A 20,861-nucleotide genomic window follows, 5' to 3' on the forward strand; every position below is an offset into this window, starting at 1 on the left:
TACAGCACAGAGGAACAGAAAACAATTCTACCAGAACACGCAGTACAACAACTGCATCTGAAACTGCAATAAGGAGAGGACTTCCCAGGAACCAACCACCATGTAATTCCTCCTACACAACCTACTGAGCCCATACGTTCAGAAAAAAAAACAAGGATATTACTACAGAGTAAAAGAAAACATGATGGATACAACCTCTTAATTTCTGAAAAGCGACTTTTCCATTAAAAGGTGTAAGAAAACCCTACATTTATGTAACAGCTTAAATGGCTGGATTTTGATGAAACTCCTCGTCCTACAACAAAGGACAAAGCTCTGTACACCTTTTGCAAGGTGCTAGTTTGCTTTGCTGCACTCAAATATACCATCTGTACCAGAAAGGTATTCACATTTCAGAAGATACAGGTCTGAACAATTAACAGCCATCTGGGTTTTTGCTAATAGATAATTAAATACTGGCGAGTCTGTAACAGAAGAACCACCTACAGGAAGAAAAGAAAAGCCTGAGATTTCTAAAGCTTCTTAGGTACATGCTTAAGGGGGAAGAGGGAAAAAAAAGGTTAAGAAATCATTACCTCAGAAACAGTCCTACAGAGACAGGCAGCAAAGCAATACACAAGTGCGAATTCCTAGTAACCTAACCCTCGGCACTGAAAGGATGACCAAACTCGCTTCTTGACATCTAGTCCCCCATCAAAATTCCTAAAATGTCCAAGGAATAACGACTCAGAAACACGCCCTGCATTGCTCAATCCTTGCTGTGAGAAATAGTTGGAGGCCTCTGGCAGCATTTAACACGACAAACAGCAGTTACACGCAGCAATTAATGCAAGGGCTGGTGAAGAAATCGGTGTGGAACAAACCAGAGGTGTGCTCGGTATGCTTCAGGAGCTATTAGTGCAGTCCATCAGCTGATGACAAAACAGTATTTCAAGCTATCTGCTTAATTAGGGAATTTTTGAGATAGTCAAACGAGGCCTACAGACCTCAAAAGAAAAAAAAACTGTTATTGCAGTGATAAAAATTCTACTTTTCAATTAAAAATTCATATTGAATCATAATCTAAATATGGTTATTAAACAACTAAAATATTTGTTAATCCACTGTTAAAATAACAGACAATTTTTCATACTTGGAAACCTTCCTGCACTATTTTTGTAACCCGTGCACCCTAAAAGCATTTCATTTTGGGCGAAAAATAAAAAATAAAAATCCTGCTTTTCTCTCGAGCTTTTATTTTCACTGTGATTTTCTTCATCCTAGCTCGATTCATCCTGCTAGCTTCCTACTGCCTTCCACAAAAACCATCAGCGCATGATGGGGGTACCGACACCACGCACATATTTATCATCTGAGAGGCGCTTTGGGATACAGGACATGACAAACTTGAGATCCTTAAAACTGGTGCTCAATCAATTCACCACGCTGGCTCTGTTACAGTCTTCCACACACTATAAGCATTCAGTTAAAGAAAAGATTTTCCTTCAGAATTAGACCACAACCACTGACATTTCAGCCAAAGCAGCTTTCATCAGATCATTACTTATATTAAGAAGGATTTAGTGCCAGCTCAGGCCTCCTCCGAACATGACAGGGAGTGCCCTCAAGCACTGCTAGAAAGAATCCTTTCTTCCCACATCATTGTACTTTTTTTTTGGAATTTGGTACTGATATTTGTATACCAAACGCCGATTGTGTAAATATTTAATCACTGACATATTCCAAGTGTTACTCATCTAAGAACTGCTGAGTAAGCAATAAAGGGAGTTAGTTACCAATACTCTTCCTAAAATGAGAGAGCAGCAACATAAAGAATCTAGCAAAATGATCCAGGAAATACTCCGTATTCCTATTTTCTTCTTCAATTACACTTTAAGAAAAAAAAACAAAAAAATCTCAACACAATTTTCAAGCAATCCTTTTAAAACTAGAAATAAAAAATAAATTATTAACGGTCCCCCTCCTAGATCGAGGACGTATCACATCAAACGCTGGAACATGTTCACAAAAGCAGCTCAACAATGCTACCTCTGGGAACTGACAGTAAACAAGTGCTTTTTAAATTGATTTACGTCACCGCTCACATCCTCTCCAAAGCAAACATGCAGCCAGTCATTTCAAGAGAGCGAGTACCACCGAGCAGACCTGCGAAGACGCAGCCACTGCAAAAAGCACCTTGCGGTCAGCCCATTAACCCTCCTGGAGGGCACCATTTCCTCTCACTTCTAATGGCAGATCAGAATGCAAATTATCTCAAAACGGTGAGAAAGAAAGGAAAAAAGGGTGGGAAAAAAAATCTTGCGTGTGTTTGCTTGTACTTACAGCCATGGTAGGATGCCGGGGAGCCTCCAGACTTTCCGTATTCTTGCTCCGAGTAGCTGGTGGAGAGGTTTGGCTGACTGGAACCTCGACCGAAAGTGATCTGGTTGCTGCCCACCCCGGTGGCCACCTGAGCCATGCGTTCTTTGGTCTTCAGGGCCTGGGCCCTCTCTGTCTTGAGTCGCTCGTCGTCCTTCAGCAGAGACACCAGCTGCTTGGATTTCTCCCTGACGTTGATGCCCTGGTCTTTCCCATCGCGATCGATGTACTGAAAATCTTTCAACGTCTGGATAGCAAAAATATTCTCCTTACACTGCTGTGCCACTCTCTCCGAGCCAGTTTTGATCAGGTAATCTAACAGCGTAAGGGCCTTGTACACGTGTCGCCAGTTCTTGCCATGGTCGTTGAGTCGCTTCCAGATCATGCTCATTATTTCAGAGAAGGCCACAACGTTGTAGGTCAGGTCTGCTATCTCAGTCATCAGCGAGCTGGAGGGGCCCCACGGGTCATTAGAGGTCGCTTCCCGAACTTTTATTTCGGCCTCTGAGTAATTGTTCACAATGTTCTTCATCTGCCGTCTAATAGACGAAGTCGTCATTTTTATTTCCCTTTTTAATCAGAGCGCTGCTAGGACACAAACAAAAAAGGGCTATATCTGCTCTTCTATGAACGTTTCTGAGCTACGAAGACTCCGTATCTGTGGCTTATTTGTAAGAAGTTCCACTACAATCATTTCCTCTCCTCAAGAAAATGACACGAGAAAATGAAAATCATGACCTAAGTAAGAAAAAAAAGAAAACAAAGCACGTTAGCGGCGGCTTTTGTTATCCCTACGTGGAAAGCAATTATACACTTTTGAGAAATTCTGTTAGCGATGCGTTTGCCCTCTAGATTTCTTCAGAAGATTGGAGTTTGAAAAAAAAAAAAAAAACCTTTACTCTTCTCACCTCGAGAAGAATGGATAGACCAACTGCTGGGAGGTTACATCTATAACGGGTAACGTCAAAGCTTAAAAACACCCGAGCTGCCCAACGAGACAAAAAGCAAGAAAATATCCATGCTGATGCAAATGGAAACCAGAAAGCAAACCAGAAACGAAGCCCAAGGAACAAATTACGGAATTAATTTCCGACAAGGTAAAAGCCATCTAGAAGTTTTAATTACAGAAAGCACGACGCTAGCTTGCAGAGTTTATAGGAAGCTGCATTAGAGCTGACAGCTGCGGTCTGCTACCGCTGCTGCAAGAGTCTGCGGACCGAGACCAAGTGAACTTCCTCCACGTTGACCAAGGCCCCAGATAAAGGCAACGAGCACTCAGTTTCAGGGCAGAGATCTTGAACCCTGCTCTGCCTTCACCCGAGGCCCAGGGAGGAGAAAGGAGCACCGCAACGATGCACTCCGGCTCAAGGTGACCTTTAACGCTAAGCAGATTAGAGGGGAGTTGGTTTTTTTTTTTTCCCCAAATGCATTTCCTTTGTGCATTTGACAGCACTCACAGATCCACAGTTTCCGCGCTGTATGTCTTTCAGAAAGCAGAAAAAAAATTAATTATACGAAAATGGAATTGTAAAACTGAAATGACTGGCAAGAAAACCCAAGGACGAGCTCTGGAGCTGGAAACTTGCTTCGGTTATTTATGTAAGGTCACTGTTTTGAGTAAACAGAGGCCTATTAAGCTTTAGAATACATTACTGGAGCAAACCGGCGGATTTTTTATTACACTAACATCGTTAGAAGTCTTTGACATTCACCACTTGTTTGAACTCTAGCAGTATTTGCCCCATTAATAGATGGCATACTTAACACGTCCTCTGACAACTTCTCCCAACACTCCGAAGACACAACCCGATCACTTACAGCAGACACGGGAGGGGAGTAAGGCACAGATTTCATTCTACCACTGTTATCATTCCTCAGATTATTAACATGCCGTTTAAAATGAAAGCAGAAGTGTCGGGTGGGACAACACACAGCTCTACAAAGACTTCTTCGGTCCAAAGGCACGCATCCTTCCTGGAAAGCAACCAAGCGAGCTGAGCTACGGCAGAACGAGCCCAGTGAGCTCCGGGAGCTTATTGTTCCCCTGAAGTTAGGGTACCTCCTGAAACAGGTAAATAAAAAAGTCTTATCAAGCCCTCAGCCACAAATCCTCACGTCAAGAGGATGAGAAAAAAACATTTATGTTGCCTGGACTTGTAACTGATCTACAAGGCCCTGCCAACCCTTCTTGGAGCTGCTTTAAATCCCGCAGCACGCTCACCTAGCACAAACTGGAGCTTCCATCACGTGGTGGTGGACCTGGATGTTTGTGCCCCGTGTTGTAGACAGGGGGCACATTTTTTTAAGAACAAGTCACCTTCCGTTTCGTTATGCCACTGGCGGTTTTATGGAAACTGGACATCTCCTGAGCTCTGAGGTTTAATCCCTCTTTTTGGAAGGCCTCTGACCAACCCTGCCGTCTCCCCATGCCTCCCTTACGCTTCCATTCATGTATTTGATCACTCAAGCAGATCTCAGTCTTTCTTCCTTCTTTTCAATGATTCAGGATTCTTCTTAAATTTAACTGCTTGGCTTTGATTTGGCCACTTCAAGATTTAGAAATTAACTGGAAAAGGGAGCACTTGCAAGGGCACTGGGCTCTGGCAGGACACGTCACTGGAAAGAGCCCTTTGCTGTGAGAACCGAGCATTGATCCCTCACCCTGCTTCCTGTCTTTTAACCAACTGTGAATTTAAGAAAAACGCTCTTATCTTACAAGAAATATGTTTCTTTAAAGGCTAGGGATGAGAGGCCTCACAAAATATGTTTTAAAGTGCACTGTACAGTCAAGTGCCTCAGCTGCACGTACATCCAGGACCAGTGAAAAAGAAAAGTGTGCTTCATTTACTTTTTTTTTCCATAAGCTTTTGAAAATAGCACTTTAATACCAGAAATAATACATGAAAGGTGAATTTTACAGTACATGGAAACACGTGCCAGTCCTAAATAACACCAGCTTTGGCTAACAGAATAAATATAACCCAAGAATCATCACAATCACAACCTAAGCCCTCACACAATCAGGGTGCAGGTCCGCAAGCCCATGTTATGGTTCAAGAGATCAAAAAGCCAACTACCCTTACTACATAAAAGCGAGAAACCATCCCCAGAGCACGATGGAAACCGTACACAGAGAGTCTGGACTTTTTCAGGGACCTCGGTGAATTACCATCTCCCAACAAACCACAAGGAAGTACAACGCTCCTGCAGCTTCAGCAGAAATCCGGGTTTGCAGTTGTAACGCTAGAGCTGCAAAGGCAGCAGAAAGCAAGAGCCGTTGACTGTTGCCGCCGTCCCCAGCCGACGGCAGGAAAAGCACCATCAGCTCGGGCAGGTTTCTTTGAAAGACTAAGCAGAGAGGGGAAGGTGGAGATCTTTTGTCTTGCTCGGCTTAGACAAGCCTTCCAAACTTTCTCTCCCCTGGTCCCCGGTCAGACATTTTCTCCGTTTTATAACTAACTTGTCATCTTTAAATAGACAGAAAAGGAAATGCACAATGCTGTAGAGCACAGAGCGAAGCTTCCCTGTGCTATCAAGGGTTATCTGGAGGGGAATACCTAATTTCCTTTGCCCTCCACGAATAATCCCGCTGAATTCTCGTGGTGCTCTTTCATATTCGGAGCGCAGACAGGAGGAATTCTTGACTGAACTTCTTCTCAACAGCTCTCTCACGAGAGATTAAATTCACTAAACGCGATCTGCATGAGGAAACCGTATTTAATTTGCTGAGACTAACTCAGAAACGAGGCCAAGCCACAAAGTCCTTAATAAACTTAGTTCAAAGCAGCAGCCGTACAAATCCACCTATACACAGACTTTCAGCAGAATCCGTTCAGATCTCAGGAACGCAGAACTCAGCCCGGGATTTGTCTGCACTGATAAAATGCCCCTCGAGCCTGAAGGTAAATACATACACAGGCCAGCTAGGTAGGGACTGGAAACATATGGAAAGCCTTTCACATCACGTGGGCAAGAAAAAGGGTGAAAATTCACACCAGATGGAAGAATTTTGCCAGAAATTCGTTGAAAATTTTAATTATTAGGTATTAGTGTTATTAAATATTAGAGGACATATAAAGTAAATGGCTAATCTGACCTGTAGCATGCATTAGTTAGCCAGTCTTTCGTGATTTTCAGGCAGTCACCACAAATGTCAACCTGCCTTGAAAAACCCCCCTTTCCACAAAACACAGGGACAGATAACTGCAAGCTTTCACTCTAAGATTCACACTGCAATTACACAGAGACTCTGCCGGCCACTATCAGAAAGAGCACCCCAACAGCCCCAAAGAGCCCCAGCAGGTCCCCAGGACGGCGCAGGCGGGGTGTCTCAACCCCCCCCCCGTGCCACCGAACGGGCCTGCAGGAGGCAACCTGGGGTACCTGCATCCACCTACGACTTCAAGGGACTGCACGTGAAACAGAAATCCCACAAGGCTACCAAGAGCCTCAGCTGCCCAAGATGTGCTGAAGCAGCTAAGGAAGTTGCAATGCATTTTGAAGCTTTACCTCCAAGATCCAGCATGCACCAAGAGCCAGGGAACCTGCTCTCCTTGCTGTCGGGGTGGCGGAGGCAGGGACCTCAGGGACCTGTGGTCCAGGGTAAATTGGAGAAACCAGGACCTGGAGCGAGCTCGCTCCTTGCCAGCCTGCAAGGAACTGGGCTCGAGGAAAGCGCTGCCAGTGCTGACTCAGGGAGAAGTTCCCCCAGCCAGCCAGAAACTCACACCACACCTGCAAGGAGCAAAAAGCACGCACGCAAACACATCCCCAGCCGTCACACTAAGTCAACTTCCACTTCTGGCAACGAGAAAGGATTCGACTTGCCTGGCACTGCAAATTCCTACCCTAGGTTTCTTACAGTAGCTTGTTATGTGTACGGATCCAAAATACTTTTAGGGAGCCTTATTTTCCACAAAGAAGAAGCAGGAATCATTGTCAAACGAAGTGTAAGGCTATATTTAAAATTCAGGAATATAATATCAGGAAAAATGTCTCTGCTGTCACTTTTTCTATGCTGGATCCCCCATCGCTGAAGAAATTTTCGAATTCAGTTAATTCTTTCACGCCCTTTCTTCCTGTTCATAAATAATTCTTACAGAACAGACCAAAAGGCTATGGTCACGCTGCCTGCGGTATAATATCCTACTGTAATGCAAACATCGTTCCCGACACCAGACAGGAAGAGAGGCGACTCTACTTTGTAGTGCCTTGGAGAAGAGCGCTAGGAGAAGCAAAGGAGCTTGGCACTACGCAGAAAAGCCAACAAGTGGCACACTTATTAGCTCCCCCGTGCCATTGTGCAGCAGAGAAAACAGCGATTCATGTGAATAAAACAGTAAAATGAAGACGCTGAAATTACCATCAATGCCCTTCCTTAACCTTCAAAATTATTTAGGAAATGAATTACAAACGTAGATTGGCAAAGGGTTTGGAGAACGGGGTTAACTCCAGAAGAAAGGTTTCATTTCCATTTTGCACAGTTTAAATGCTTGTCCTCCTCGCTTAATTTCTGAGAAGAGGAAATGGCTCAAAATTAAAAGTTTTGGAAGCTTTCCACCCTCTTTTACAAATGAGAGAACAAGGTCAGCTTTCACAGACAGCAGGTGGCCCAATGATTTCTTTAAATGAAGAGTTAATGCTGAAAGATGCCCTCCTTCAGATGTGGGCACAGTCATGAACACCGAGGTTGGATTCTGAGCTGATTTTACAGCCGTGCCTCAGACCCAGAGAGAAACTCAGCCCTGCCTGCACGGCCACTTAGCCCTAAAGCAGATTTACAGGCACAAATTTGCCTTCTATCCCTAACACCTTTCCTTACTACGCGTCTATTTAAATCAGGGCAGTATTAGAGCTCAGCTCCTTACTCAGCCTACAGAAAGGGGCACGGGGCAGAAATCCAGCGACTCACCGCGCAGCCGAGCACGGCAGCGTTACCTGGCCGCTTCTCGCCAGGACCTGCCCGGGTGGCTGCCGGCGCTGTGACTTTGGCAGCCCGTGGCACGGCTGGAATTGCCACAGCTGGAATTGCCACAGCTGGAATTGCCGGCAGCGTGGGAGATGCTCTGAAGTGCTGCAAGAAGAGTGAGCCTCAGTGAGAGTCGTGCAGATCAGGGCAAACGATCCAAATCCGACCTGCGCTGGAGGTCTAATTTTAGGATTACAAGCTTCAACAACAGCTCTTTAAAAATAACACATTCCTCCTCCTCTGGCTAGGTCAGGTGTCACCGACAGTGCTAGCTGCATTTTATGCAGCACATCACAGTTTACTTTTCGGTAGCAATACAGCGGGCGCAGGGTGTGTAATAAGTACGAGAATACTGCGGAATTACAAAACAGCACAAGGTCAAGCCACTGCGCACTGAACCAGAAATTCTAAATGCAAATTAATCCGACACAGCAGCGAAAATACCTACCCGAACTCTCCAAAGGAATTTGTTCTCTGGGGATTACCTACTTGAATGAGAGCACTTCATCTTTTATTCTCACTAATAGGGGAGACAAAAAAAAATCCCCCAATGCATGCCTTAAAATCAGAAGTAACAATTTGAAATAAATTCAGCGTACCAGCAGGTACGTCAAATTGTGTCTTCAGCTGAATTAAAGACGGTGGGAGACATTTCTGTTTTTACATCCTCCTTCTGGAACAGAGCAGCAAGATATCTGATATTCCTGCCAGAGGCTGTGCCGCAGACTATCACTGATTGGAAAAGTCCGGCCTCGACTCTTAGGGGGCTCAGTGGGTGATGGGACTGCCGAGGGAAGGCGTCCTGTCTTCTCTTCCAGCAGCTCAGAGCCCTGACAGATCAGCTCCCACACCAGAGGAGATGCAAATACTCCAAAGCTCGCAGTTGTGTAAGAACCGAGCGCGTAGCTAACATTTTGTAGTCGCGCAATTTTAAGATTCAACTGACAAGAACAACCATAACCCTACGTATCTGTGCTCATCCATCAGACCTGGTATTTTGAGAAGCTGCTTGCAATTACACAAAGATTTCATTAACTCCATTCAGTTTGCACTTCATTACTACGAAGCAGACGTCACCATGAGCAGTTTCTCCTATCCGCCCACACACCACAGCCATGCAACCACATTAATAAATTCAATAGGCCAAAGGCAAACGCTCATCATGACACAGAGCAGGGGAAAACATCAGCTTCACTCCCCGTGTCACCACTGCTCGAAGCCGAGAGACTAATTAATACTTTTACCTTACAACATGAATTTCTAATGAAAAAAACTGTTCAAAGAGCAGCGAGAGATGCAAAGCCCTGTTTGGATGTCCACGACACTCTTATTTGTTTTTCAGTTAAGATTATTGAGTGCACAGGCTGCTAACACAAACTACGAGCCCGTAAAAAACCAGGTGGTTGATTTAATATCTTAAGTATCCTTAAAATCTTAAAGTCTTACGTTCAATGCCCAACAAAGTGTGCAACTTCAGGTGCCACCCCTCACACTCACCCTACTTGCACACTCAAGTCAAAACATCAACCCAGGGTCTTAATTCAGCTGTACCTTAACTGGTGACAAGGAACGCGAGGTTACTTCAGTATTCATAGGGTAAGCTACACGCAGGTGTATGCTCACGACTAACCAAGCTGGCAGAAGATTCACAAGTGGGAAACTTGCATCCTAAAATCCTTCGTGCGTGCTGCTGTAGGAGCTTTCTGGCCAAAACTGGGGGGTTTGGTTGGGCTCTGCTGTCAGCAGCTGAGCTCACGGAGAACTGAGGACGTGGTGCAGGCTGAGCACGGCTCCTGGAAGCTGCCGTCCTGCCCCAAAGCCACCTCTGCCCCTCGCGACACTGCTGTAGATGGTGTGAATGGGCTCAGGGAGCGCGTCGGCCCAGCTGGGTTTTCTGGCAGATCGGGTCACCCAACCGACTAATGCCAAGGTCACCCTAATGCCTTTGAAGTACAAATAAGGGAAGTAACATTAATTTCAACAGCCATCTATGGCCACATTTCACGAGGCAAAATGTAAAGCTGCGCCTTGAAGCCCAAACTGCTGGCAAAAATCAGTTTAATCCTGGACTTGCCTTCAACAGGTAACAACCATAAGAACTGCCAACGGTGGGTTTTCTGGGAAACCTCCTGTACCCCCAGCTGCTCCTAACAGCAAGACTCGCTCATCAAAATACGTTTCAAATAGCCCTACCTCCTCCCTGTCTTCCTGCCGGAGCTGACTGATGTTCCTAGCATCACCACCAGAGCAGGAAGAGCAATCCCACCCCAAGCAGCCCTTCCCGGCAGAGAGCACGTGCAGCCAGAGGAGCGCAGGCAGCGAGCCCAGCAGCAGCAGCCTGGGTTTAGCCGGGTTGGGCTTCCCAAGGAGCAGCACACACAAGTGCTGCTAGTCGCTTTGCTCTGCTTCTGCGCTACCTCGGTTCCTGACTTTGAGCTGCAAGTGCCCCTGTGATGGAAGCGAATCACTGGAAGACAACAAATAAAATCAGCTCACTTGATTTTTCCTTGGTATGCTACTTTCTGCTTGCTTCGTTCAGCCATTAATAAAGACCACCCTATTCCCAAATGCAAATATTTATTATCTTTATTATTATTTTGTTATTGTGGAATGAGGGAAAAAAACCTGGCTTGAAGGTAGCAGTGAATCCCACACTCTCCCATGCGGACATGTCCCAACTTCCAGCTGTCCTAACAATTCCTCTAGGTTTCTGAATCCATCCTTCTGCATCAGTATCCTACCTGCACTCCCATCTGCTCTGGACATTTAGATGGAAAATTATTTGAGTGGGAATTAGCTTGCTCTTCTCAAAGAGGATGACAAAGACTTGTTGCTAAAAAGCATCTGTGCCTGTTTCATTATTAAAGGTCACTTTCTTGCCGTTAGCTCTTGCAGAGAACATGTTATAGGCTCTTAGCTTTGATAGTCTGCATCCAGCAGTTCTGTACGTGTCAGCAGGACTCCACATACCCTGTAAGGAGTCCAAAAGGCAGAGGACAACACCTATAGCACGTAATCCAAAAGTCAAGCCTCTGGTATTTCTGACACAGCTGATTACAGCCTGAGACTTTTTTTTAAAAGCAAATCTTCTGTGCAATACTGCTGTCTGTATATCCCCTGCGTCGTCCTGTGGATTATTCTTTTAACCACTGTTTTAATGCAAATTATTAAAAGCATTCTCTCCCTTTAGATTTATAAACAGAACAAGAAAGTGACTTAAAAACTCACCCACTCCATTTTCTCTTTTTTTTTTTCTCCAAGCACATTCCATCTAGTCCAAATGCACAGAAATTCTAGCCCATTAACATCCATCAGCTAACAGAAGGGTAATGAATTCATCAATACTGCTAAAAGGCGTGGGGACAGCATCATGCTGAATCATTTAGTAACTACATTTCCAGCAAGAAGAGCTCAAACAACCCGCCTTACGCTGTCAGCAACCATCTTCCTGAAGGAGGAAAAGTGAATGTATTAGGATCACCCTCGATTTCGTTACCCCTCTTGACGAGGTTGGTAGTGTCTCTACGCACCGGTATTTCCGTGCCAATCAAATCCTGTCCTCTGGTGCTCCTGGTGTTCCCCTCCAGACATCAGCTCCCTCAGCCAGGCCACCTGTACGCTTGAGAGCAGCTTTCATTGCTCATTTTTCTGCAAACGACACGCGGACCTGGCTGTCCCCTGCTTGTTAACGCTGAAGTCGGGTAAGTCTGAAACTGGGTTTTCAGTTTGCAAACAAAAAATAATAATAATTAAAACCAAAACACGTTTTGTTCCCTCGACACCAGGCTACTGCAATCGTTAGAGCGCCACAGACTTGACTCAGGTTTTCCTCTGGTATCTGTTTACAAAGCTACGGAGGGACCACCACCTCCCCGCAGCAAGAACTCTTCCCAGCAGTGGCAAGTTCTGAACATAAGAAAGGTAACAGCTCCAGGATCAGTTGATCTTTGGAGAAAATACATCACTGACAAACACGAAAGTAACAACTAACAGCAAAAAGCCCATTCCTGTGGCTGGGACTACAGGCAGGGTATCACGGGGGTAAGAGGAACCCTATTATTACTGAGTACAAGAGGATTATGTTGTCATTCTCATTGAAAATAAAAGATATTTATTCTTTTTTTTTTAAAAAAAAAAGGAGGAAAAAAGAAAAAACAGACTTAATACAAAGGAACAAAATGACATTCAAACTGCGGATCAGAAACTACCTTGCTTGTTTTGCCTCGTTCAGGTATGCCAAGTCTGGTCGTCTCTGCCTCACAGCAGGTTTTAAAATGATAGTGGGTATATTGCTCTGCTGTTTACACACTCAGTTATAATGGTATCTACTCTAATTAAGTCCAAGAATAAAAAGTGTTTTGTTAAGGTGGCCTTCATAAACCGAGTACAATTAATTCAACACTCAGTAACTCAGCTTCCTTAACACAGATAGTGTCTTCGAATACATACACTCACACATGTGTCTACATATCCTTAACTCCCACGGCTTAATTCAATTAATACTATTAAATCTTTAATGCTTAGCTTCAAAGGCTTTTTTTCTTTTTTAATTTTTAATAGCTCTCATAGGTTAGCATGAATGCTTTAAGTCTTTCTACTGTATTTTAAATAAACTCTCTTCTCTCCACTTTGATGTTTGCCTTTCTGACAACCCTCTGCTCTCTGAAGCTCCTGGAACCTTGTTTTCTGCAAAAGCGGTGACATTCCGAACGCAAAAAGATCTGTTAATCACTGCGCTGCAATCAGGGATTTTCTCCTCTCACCTGCCCTCTGGGCTGGGAGTTGGCAATGGGACTGCTTTCATCAAAACAATGTGGCAACCCGTAAGGAGGGAGGGTGTAATGGCGAGGGAGGGGACTCTCATTTGCATCTGTTTAGCATGCAAGCAGCAGGCGGTGCTTAATTCTCTTCTACTCGGGTTTCCCATGAAAGGGGGAAATGGGAAAGTCACCGTATTTTATTGAAACAGCTAAAACAGCAGTTGTGACAAAACACAAGCCCGGCTCCAAGGAGCACGAGGCTCGAGGCATTTAAAGACGCGTCCGTTTAGCACATTTGATGGGCACTGGAGGTGTTCTGAATTGTAAGGCTTTGCTTGTGCCAGCAGCATCGCCATAATAAATGTGATCAGCTAGAGGTCCAGTTTATACACCCGTCTGCAGACGCACCCATCTATATAAAGAGCCGTCATTTACCAGTTTGCTACCTGGTGAAAGCTCCCCGTGAGCTAACCCGGAGGCAGGTGCCAGCAGCGTGCCTCCCTCCTGCCCTTACCTGGAGCACAGCATCCCCAGAGTCACAGCACTACCTCCAGGTCCCACCTGCCTGCCACCGCCACCCGCCGCACTCTGAAGGAAAAATAAAGTCAGTCCTGGTGGAGGATTTAAGCCTTTCTATAAAGCAGGGGCTAGGAGAAAGGACAATCGAGCACTGACTCTCCTCCGTTGAAGTTCATTTTTCTTCTGAATTAGAAAAGAAAAGAAATCCCTTTGTAAAATTAAGCTAAAAATCAGGATTCCCAGAGGCAGGAAAAAGCACTCTATTATACACACTATCCAAGCTGACCAAAACCAACCCAAGCCATGAAAAATCTGGCTCTGTCCCAAGGCACCCAGACACAATTTTGCGCTGGCATGTACATAGAGAAGACACTTCTGAACTCAGGATGTGCAAGCCTGCTTCTTTCATTTACACGTGGAAAGCTCACCCTACGAAAAACCAACGGGCCGTAGTCAGCAAGCAAGTGACCAGCCCCACATCACAGCCCCCTCATAGCGAAGCACACGCTTACATCCTCTGCTTGATCTGAGCCATCAACTGCAGAACAGAAACCCCCTCGGGAAGCACGATAAAACCAGGCTGATGAAGACAGCCCACAGAACCGTCCTGCCATCCCTTACAACTCCACCGGCTCAGCAGCCTGCACCGCAAGCGCGGAATTACCCCCACGAGCACCTCTCAGCGTTACACAGCTGCAGGTAGGCACGGGCCACGTTGTGCCTTTTGAAGCACACGTGCATACTCTCTCGGAGGCATCATATATTCGTGTTATTGTGGAATTAAAAGGAAGCAGATTCTATTAGTTGGAAGACAGACACAAAGATGTCGATTATACTCTGCAGTGTGCTCAAACCAGCAGGCTAGGCAAGAGGAGACTACTCACTAGGTAGTCAAACGTACCAAAAGCAGACGTTTCAGACTGGCTCCGTGTTCCACAAAGGGCTCAGCGATTTGTAAATCTTAAATGCAACACTGAAGCGGTTCTGCAGACTGAAAAAACCCTCGCATCCTTTGGGGGTACACCTCAGCGCTTCTCTGCGAGAAAAGGTTCGAGTGATTTTGCTGTGACAAAAGCATTCATTCTTCGGTTTCCCTAAAATTTAAGGATTCTGAAAACCAAATAAAAACTACTATAACCATTCCTGCACTTTACTTCCTTATTACATCTTCCCAAGAGAGCCAGTAAACATACAAACCCAAATATTTTTTACCAACGGGTCACCCCGGTAACGATCTTTTTTTAAAAAAAATCTTCAGAAAGCAGTTTTCTTGCTGAAATAGTACTAAAAAAATGGGCTGCGTGATTATAGTCCAGTGCAACGCCAGTCGTCCTGTTCTTCTGAGGAGCACATAAAAATTTTGTCTTTAAGAACATACAGAATATTGTAGAGATTCTCAAAAGCTACAACTGCAATATTAAATACTGATTTCTGAACTCTATTTTGTTATTTCTAACGAGAAAAGCACGTGGTGTCACCTACGCCGTTTATCTAAAAACATTCCAGCCGAGGCATTATCTTTGCTTTCTGAGAAACGCTCTCCCAAATCAGTAGACAAAGTTTAACTTGCACGAAGTCTGCTCAGCAACAGCAGCAAAAGAATAGTAACACTGCTCATCGCTAACAATCACTTCAAGCCCTTTAAAAACAAAACCACTGCAAGAAGCGATCATTACAATAAAACCATGCAATAAGCCAGTATTTGCTTGGAAAGCAAATGTTTCACGAGGTAACAGGTGCAAGTCTTCGGCTTTCAAGTGGTTATTGTTCAAAGAGGCTTTTATCGAACGATTAAATAAATACCTGGGCAGGAGCATTTTGACCAGATCTTCCCTGGATGTGAACGCTGCTGGAAATGCATGATTCAGGATCGCTAACCTGACGTAACTATTCACTCTCCAGCAAAGTCACAAAATGGCAAAGCATTTCGCTGATTAATTAGCTGACTGAATAATTAAAACTGGTGAAGTTCTGTTTTTTCAAATAATAATTGGAGTGCTTTCCTTTACACATAGCACATGACAGAGTACGTTCTGCTTGGCCATCAATCAGAGGATGGGCAGGAACGTTAAAATAGTTCTGCTTCGAAGTGAAGGATGAGGATTCATTAAAGATCTTAAATTTTTGCTGATTTTACAGGATTAGGGAATAGGCTTGATCGAAAAGCTGTGTCTTACTGTTATTGTCACAAGCCTCCTCCCTTGTCCAGAGCTGAATCTTAGTGGAAAGGCAGCAGCACCAGCAACTGGGTCAACAGAATTGGCTGAGAAAATCCTCACCGCTCAAAAAGAGTAACAGTCACCAGGAGAATGGCCAAACCAAACCATGGCTTGGGCCAGTTCACCCAGTCAGCAGCACACAACTGGCCACTCGAGTTCCCATTTCCCATCTGCAAGCAAAGACCTTTAAGGGAATCTTTCATGCCTCTGTCTCAGGGGAGGAAGTTGCCTATAAAAATACTTTGTTTTGCCTTTCCCTAAGGAATATCAGGACCATATACCCATTATTTTAGTGCTTTTTTGTCCGTGAGGTCCAACAAACAAAGGTCTTATTTGTGAACTGCACAACCCTTACACCAGTGAGCAATTACTCATGCGATTAGTCCCAGTGAAGTCAGAAGAACTGTTTGAGAAAGAAATTGCTTGCCAGCCTAAAGGTTGCACAATCAGAAAAAAAAATATAACAAAAACACAGAGGGGGATAAATTGCATCTGACAAAAAATACAATCAAGAAATAGCTGGTGACAGATTGTTATTTAAGTACAAGGAAGTGATTTAAACAGTCAGGAGCAGTAGTAATAAGATTATACGATTCTCTGTTAAGATTCTTAAAATGTCTTTGTTGTAGCAAGGCTATGAAAAAAGACCACTGCCCTTGGAAAGGTTCAGAAACTACCAAATTGATGTTAAAGCTAGAAATTAATATGATCTCAAACCAAGTAAAGGGGGAAAAAAACATAAAAGGGCATCCCTAGCATCATTAGCACCTCTGTCACCCATGCTCGTAGCCCTAACTAGCACGGGCACGACATACGTGGGGGACTGCACCGTGGCAGAACTCAACCAGACCGAAGAGACCAACACACAGAGTACAGAGCTCACTCTGCTTGAGCAAGCACACTCTACTCGTGTCTCTGCTTTCTAAATAATGAAAGCTACCGGCCTGATTTTAGGAGACATTGCGTTACGTAAGTGACATCTTCAAACCTGCAGGAACGTCTCCACAAGTGAGGTGAACTCAAAGTTCGGCTGTTGGATTTCTGCAGTGAAACAGCTGTGGCATGTCAGCCACCATCCTGACTGCGCCGCCTGTCCTTAAGTAGCCACTTGGGGAAAAACAGGCCAAGGAAGTGGCCGTGAGTTTAGCTATGGCTACGCCAAACAGCCAACAAGGCAAGCTGGTCTTCTGATTTGTCTTGTGGAACAGGCCTAAGTCATCTCCAGGGAAGGTTCCCAGCACGTTTTTAAGCAGCTTGAAGGTTCAAAAAAAAAGGATTGGGGTTACTGATTTTTTTTAATAAAAAAAAAAAAAAAAGTTAAATGATGCATTGTAAGACTAAAAAAAGCAAGTGATTCACAGATTCATGTTTTACTCTAAGGAATAAGAACAGAAATTCCCATTGGAAAAGAAACACACGGAAACACTGGGTCTAAAGGTGATCAAATCTGAGCCACGGGAAACATGTGTATGACCCTACTGGAGCCAGGAACTGGGGCTGCTATTTAAGTAGGCACTCAAAGAGATGCGTGTGTGCAAAGTGCAAGGTAATTATGATGGCAAGGAAGCACGTGGGGATAGAGAGGGGTCTGTAAGACAAAAGACAGGTTTGTACCATTTCTAGAGAAGCAGACTGCATTCAAGCGTTCTCCTGCCTAGGCCACCCTCCGAATCCATTCTGCTTTTCATGCCTTGTAAATTTGGTATTTATTACACAGTTACATGACTGAAGATTCAGCAGCTGTAGACTACATTAATAAAATAGCACTTGGAGGAGCGGCAGGAGCAGCCAACGCCGCGGAAGAGAACCGCACATATCAGAAGAGGGCTCACGCAAGAATTTCCACTAATTACTTTGGGCAGTTCAGGGAGCTATGTTCCTGACCGTGGAAGGAAAATTATGAAATGAAATGAAAATAAACCGCGTGTATCAGGACAACAAAACTCCTGAGTCTGAGATTTGTGAGAACTTTACCCAGCCACCTCCGCCATAAAGCCAAGATAAGGAGAGCCTGCGAGGCCGAGATGCCGCCAGCCCTGGGCCGGGACTGGTTTCCCCCAGCCGCGCGGCTGGAGCCAGCTGTGCTCACGCTGCCAGCAGGGACCTGCTGGTGCTGGGCTCTGCTCCGCGCCCTGCTCATGTTTCCCCACCTGGAAAGAGCCGGCTTTTTCAAGTCAGCATGCAGCCAAGGCATAAGCAGTGTGAACGGACCACGTCTGACCTTGAGTGCGAGCTAGGTGAGGAATGAGATAGAGGCATTTACGTTAACAGCCCTGGGTGACATGAAAACAGATAGACACACTACTAACAGTTAACACCGTGCAGGGCGTTGGGGCTGGGATCAGTTTTTAAGTTCGGTTTTGACAGCTACACCAAAATATTTGGGCTAATAATTACCTATGCTGAAGAAAAGCATTTCACTAAATATAGCCTTACCACAATGAAAATGTTTGAATGTTTCCATAAAAAATGCAATGGCATTGGGGCTAGAAAACACAAAAATACTTTAGTATTAGTTTTCTGATTAGTGCAATCATTCACACAAACTCCAATTGGAGATGCTTGCATGCATTTAACTTCACGTGGTAACTCTGAACACGTGCAGTTGGATGGAACTCAGTCTCAGTAATTTCATTCCCCCCCCCTTAGAAGCTACCTACAACTTCTAATCACTTGCAAACTACTTTGCCTCATCAACGGTTTAGACCACCTTCAAAAAAATCATACCTCACACTTGAAAACCTGAGCCAAAATGTTATTTGCAAGACGTTAAATGAGCCAATACCAACTTTCTACAACTTTCTGCCTGCTGCACCACTCCCCAAGAGGCTCAACTGCTACGGCCATGTAGTTCTAGATTCATCCTGCAGCTTACAGCCTCCGAGTTCGCTTACTGTGTTATACAAGCATACTAAATTTATTTTGCACCCCACAGAATAGGAAAGCAACCCTATCCCAGCCACCACGACTGATTAACGCTGCGATTTTCTCTAGGGTCTGCTATTCAGCACATAGCAGTATGCAGCCGAATTGACGTGCGCCAATGCTAGCGGACCTACAATTAGAACTAGGAGGTTTTATTCTGCAGGCCAGCACGCGTGTTGTTCTCCTCCACGGTGTCTCATGCTTTCTTAATGAGCAGCCAGGCTACTGAAATACACAAAAAGCCGCTGCTCTTTGAAGCACTTAAGACAGCAGGATACTAGTACGTTTCGATACTTTCCCCGCACAGCTCAGAGCAAGGCAAAGGGGGAAAAGAACATTACAGGCATCCATACAAACCAGACACCTTTCATTTTCTATTAGCAAGATCCCAAGAGACAATTTAGCATTCTGCAAATATGGCACTGGAAGACTAGGAAGTTGTTTCCTGAGCACCAGTCATTACACAAAGATTTCAGAGTAACTCGCAGTCTTCTAGGCCTGGCAAAACCAATAGCCACTTCCCCCTCCTACTCATGAGACCCATGAAGAGCAACATCACGAATATCATAGCTATTCGGTAATATATTTCTCCTAAGACAGATTAAAATTTAATGATTCCTTAGAAAAAAAGCACCAATTTCTCTACCCAGCAAGACTATCAGCATTTTTATGAAGTAACAAATTAGGCCTTTGGCATTTTACAGCAGCGATCCAAGATTTGAGGCTTCTCAAAAGCTCCAAGTTTTAAAGCAATCAAATGTCTGACAGCTGGAATGAAATTAGCATGATTAACCAGTTATGTAAATAACGATGCGGTCAGGACAAGCACAATTCATTTATGCTCATCGCATTATACAGCTTGCACTGGACATCAGATGTTTGTCAACTATTCATTAAAAGTGACTCTAAGAATAATGGACGTGAAAAACACCACGAGCACTACCATCCAGGGCAGCTGAGAGCCAGGGCTCAGATCAGGGCTCTCCTACTAGTACAGAACAACAAGGCAACTTCTACATGAGCCTTTTCTTTCCCAATCATCACCCAAAGCTATCTGCCTCCTACCTAAGGAACAGGTCTTTCTTTTCCTTTTTTTTTTTTTTTTCTTCTTCCTAAACAGAGGGGTCCAACCTGCAAGTATCTTCATTTCTTAACGGCGGGCGTTATTTTTCAGCCGTCAGCACACGGAAAAGTCTGCCGCGTAGGAGAACCGTCGTCACGGCAGGATGATGCCGCATAGTTGCTTTATGACATCAAGGAAGTTGCAGTCAGCAGCAGCAAGTCAAACTTCCTGAAGTATAACTTGCCGTCAGCTCAGCCTTATCAGAATCTGTCTTCAGGAATGCATACTCATGGTTAATTTGTACTCGGTAATTTTTGATAACACGGTTAAATATTTAATATGCGGCAGATTATCTTTAAAATTCTGTCTAGCTAGTTTACCGTGACCCCGAGTTTACAAGAGAAAATTTATCAGAAGTTGTGATTCTTCACAACGAAACGCTATATGTGAGCCCGTTTGGAAATAATGTATCTGGGAACCAGCCAAGACAAACATATTTAGAAGCACTTCCTAAACAGGCCCAATTTTGCTGAAGATATCGTTATGATGTATTTGTATTTTAATTAAAAACCATTCTAACATCTTATATTTCAAAACTTAGCAATCCAGTTTTCTCTGACCTTGCCTTGCATAAAACACAGCAACACAGAATTATGCAAGAGTTCCGTGCTACCATAAAATATGTATTACAGTGGAGAGAATAATAAAACTGAACCTTGTGGCCTGATTTGCATTTTGAACTCCTCAAGTCAGTCTGCAACACCCGCAACACGGCTTAGCAATCAGAACAAGCAGTCTGCAACTCCTGGCGAAAACGTAGGATTCGGGGCATTTGCTTAGAAAAATGAACAAAAAGCAGCACGGCCAAGTCGTGCGGATTTCAAATACAACTCAGCTTTCCAGATCGGCGATAAGGAAGGGGAAGGTGGAGGGGGGGAAGCTTTACACGCCCCTCGGCCAAATAAAATCGAGGGCAAATATCTGCTATCGATACGCCTCGCAGCTCGAAAATCGGGCAGGCTCATTGTTGGCAGCCTGGAATAATCCCC

The 20,861-nt window shown here is 44.5% G+C and overlaps 1 protein-coding gene across 3 annotated transcripts in view; it reads right to left on the reverse strand.

Moving 5' to 3' along the window:
* The window catches only part of EPN2 (epsin 2), a 41,344-nt gene that overhangs the window by 19,580 nt on the left and 903 nt on the right, over positions 1 to 20,861 (reverse strand). For all 3 annotated transcript variants that reach the window (XM_035339726.1, XM_035339725.1, XM_035339724.1), the window contains exon 2: positions 2,323 to 3,096. In XM_035339726.1, the coding sequence (XP_035195617.1) occupies positions 2,323 to 2,917 (595 nt within the window). In that variant the 5' untranslated portion in view covers positions 2,918 to 3,096. The remainder of the gene's footprint in view (positions 1 to 2,322; positions 3,097 to 20,861) is intronic.

Source organism: Oxyura jamaicensis, chromosome 14, assembly GCF_011077185.1.
Source record: "Oxyura jamaicensis isolate SHBP4307 breed ruddy duck chromosome 14, BPBGC_Ojam_1.0, whole genome shotgun sequence".
NCBI classification, from domain to species: domain Eukaryota; kingdom Metazoa; phylum Chordata; class Aves; order Anseriformes; family Anatidae; genus Oxyura; species Oxyura jamaicensis.